Here is a 2,235-nt window from a genome sequence, read left to right on the forward strand (position 1 = left end):
TCCAACAGATAATTAGGTTGATTCAAGTTAGATTTTGCAAATTTGTGGGTTGGCTACACACCCCTACATATGGGTTTTCATAATTAAACTCGAAATTATCTAACACTAATCATAAGTTCTAACTCTATATAAACATCTAACCTTTCAAGTCTCAACCATAAAAACCATTGAATTCTCTTTCAAAAACCATCTCTTCAAAACATTGTTGACTTATACATTGTCCAAATGGAACAAAAACCCCACATAACTATTCTAGCAAGTCCAGGGATGGGACATCTCATCCCTCTTGTTGAGTTTGCGAAGCTACTTGTTCATCACCACGACTTACACATCACTTGTATCATTCCAGTACTCGGGTCTCCATCCAAAGCCATGAAAGCAGTTCTTCGAGCCCTTCCCACCACCATAGATCACGTCTTTCTTCCTCCTATGATATTGGAGGAGGAGGAGATCAAAGGCCTAAAGCTTGAAGTCCAAACTATTCTCACCTTAACTCGCTCACTGCCACTGCTACGAGATGTGTTAAAGTCTACTCGATTTTCTGCTTTTGTAGTCGATCCTTTTGGAATTGATGCATTAGATATTGCTAAAGAACTCAACATCTCACCCTACATTTTCTTCCATGCAAATGCTTTCACTTTGTCTTTGGTTTTTCATTTAAAAAAGCTGGACGAGACAGTTTCATGCGAGTATAGAGACCTACTAGAACCATTGAAACTCCCGGGGTGCATACCTATTCACAGCCGAGATCTTATGGAANATGACTCAAACTCAAAACCCATAGCTCACCACTCAAACTCCACCATCACTTAAAAATTCCCAACACTTTGTTTGGTCACAAAACTCAGTCATTTATCTCAGTTTTTAACTTTACTTTTTGCCAAAATGATGGACCCACCCACTGACACTGCACAGAAAAATACGATTGCTACCCGTGTCCCTTTTCTTTTCTACTCTTCAAACCCAGCTTCACCGAAACCCAGCTCCACCACCATCAACGACAAACCCTTCATCCACCACCATCAACCTAGCTCCACCACCACCACCACTACCACCACTACCAATGGCAAACCCAGAAATCCACAATCACAACCACCACCACCAACAGCCCTCAACACAACCACAACCTCCACCAAAAAATTCGAATGAATCAAAAATCCAAACCCACCAACAGCCCTCAACCAAAACCACAACCTCCACTAAAAATTCCAAGCCTCAAACCACCACAACCACAACAAAAAAAAAAAAAACCCAAACCCAAATCCTTAGATCAGAGACCCAAACTCAGCCATCCCTACCATCACCGCTTGAAGAAAAAAAAAAAGAAAAAAAAAGTAGCTAAGAGAAGAAACCAGAGTGAAGAACAGAGAAAGAAGAAGCAGAAAAAAGAAAAAAGAAAAAAAAAAAAAAAAAAAAACTTAGAGTGGGTCTGAAGAAGAAAGAAAAATAAAGAATAAGATGAGGAAAAAAAAAATAAATAAATAAAAGCCTTGAAATCGAAACCCCAAAAGCATACCTTAACTTGATTAAAACTCAAATCACAACTGAAATCGAAGCCCTCTGCCATCTCTGCCATCATCGCGTGAAGAAAAAGAAGAAAAGAAACTAGAGTGAAGAAGAAAGAAAGATAAGAAAAAAGAAAAAAAAAATAGAAGAAGATGAAAGAACCCAGCCGTGAAGAAGAAAGAAAGAAAAGAAATAAGACAAAGAAAACAAAAAGAGAGAAGAAGATGAAAGAACCCAGTCGTGAAGAAGAAAAAAAAATGATAAGAAAAAGAGAAGCCACTGAAAGAACCCAGCTTGAAGAAGAAAAGAAAGAAAGGAAGAAAAGAGAAAAGAGGTGACGGTGGAGAGAAAAAGTGAAGAAGAAAAAGTGGTCTTGAGTGTCTGACCGTGGGTCCCATAAAGTCACAATATTTACCACTAAGCCACTAAGTTATGTAACTCAGAAACTAAAAACACCAATTTGGTGTTTTCAGTTTTCGGCACTGTAGCATCACTCAAACTGAGTTTGAGGGATGAAAACAAAGATAGAAAATCAAGCCAAACACGAGATTTTTAGTGGGTCCCACGCCAATTCTCAGTTTGAGTGATGAGAACTCAGTTTGAGTGATGAGAATTGTCTAATCCAAACGGGCTCTAAATTTCTCTTTGGCTCTTAATTTATAGGCGTAAATGCACTTTTAGTCCATGCATTTTGAATTTTTTCCATTTTAGTCCCTACATTTTATTTTT

General features: G+C 38.2%; 1 protein-coding gene across 1 annotated transcript; it reads left to right on the plus strand.

The window, feature by feature from the left end:
* The first annotated feature begins 225 nt into the window (after window positions 1–225).
* On the plus strand, window positions 226–813 carry LOC112017320 (hydroquinone glucosyltransferase). Its single transcript, XM_065768261.1, has one exon. The coding sequence runs from the start codon at window positions 226–228 to the stop codon at window positions 811–813; it is 588 nt and encodes a 195-aa protein (XP_065624333.1).
* The last annotated feature ends 1,422 nt before the right edge of the window (window positions 814–2,235 follow it).

The sequence above is a fragment of the Quercus suber genome, unplaced genomic scaffold (assembly GCF_002906115.3).
Source record: "Quercus suber isolate HL8 unplaced genomic scaffold, Cork oak 2.0 scaffold_914, whole genome shotgun sequence".
In the NCBI taxonomy this organism is placed as follows: Eukaryota; Viridiplantae; Streptophyta; class Magnoliopsida; order Fagales; family Fagaceae; genus Quercus; species Quercus suber.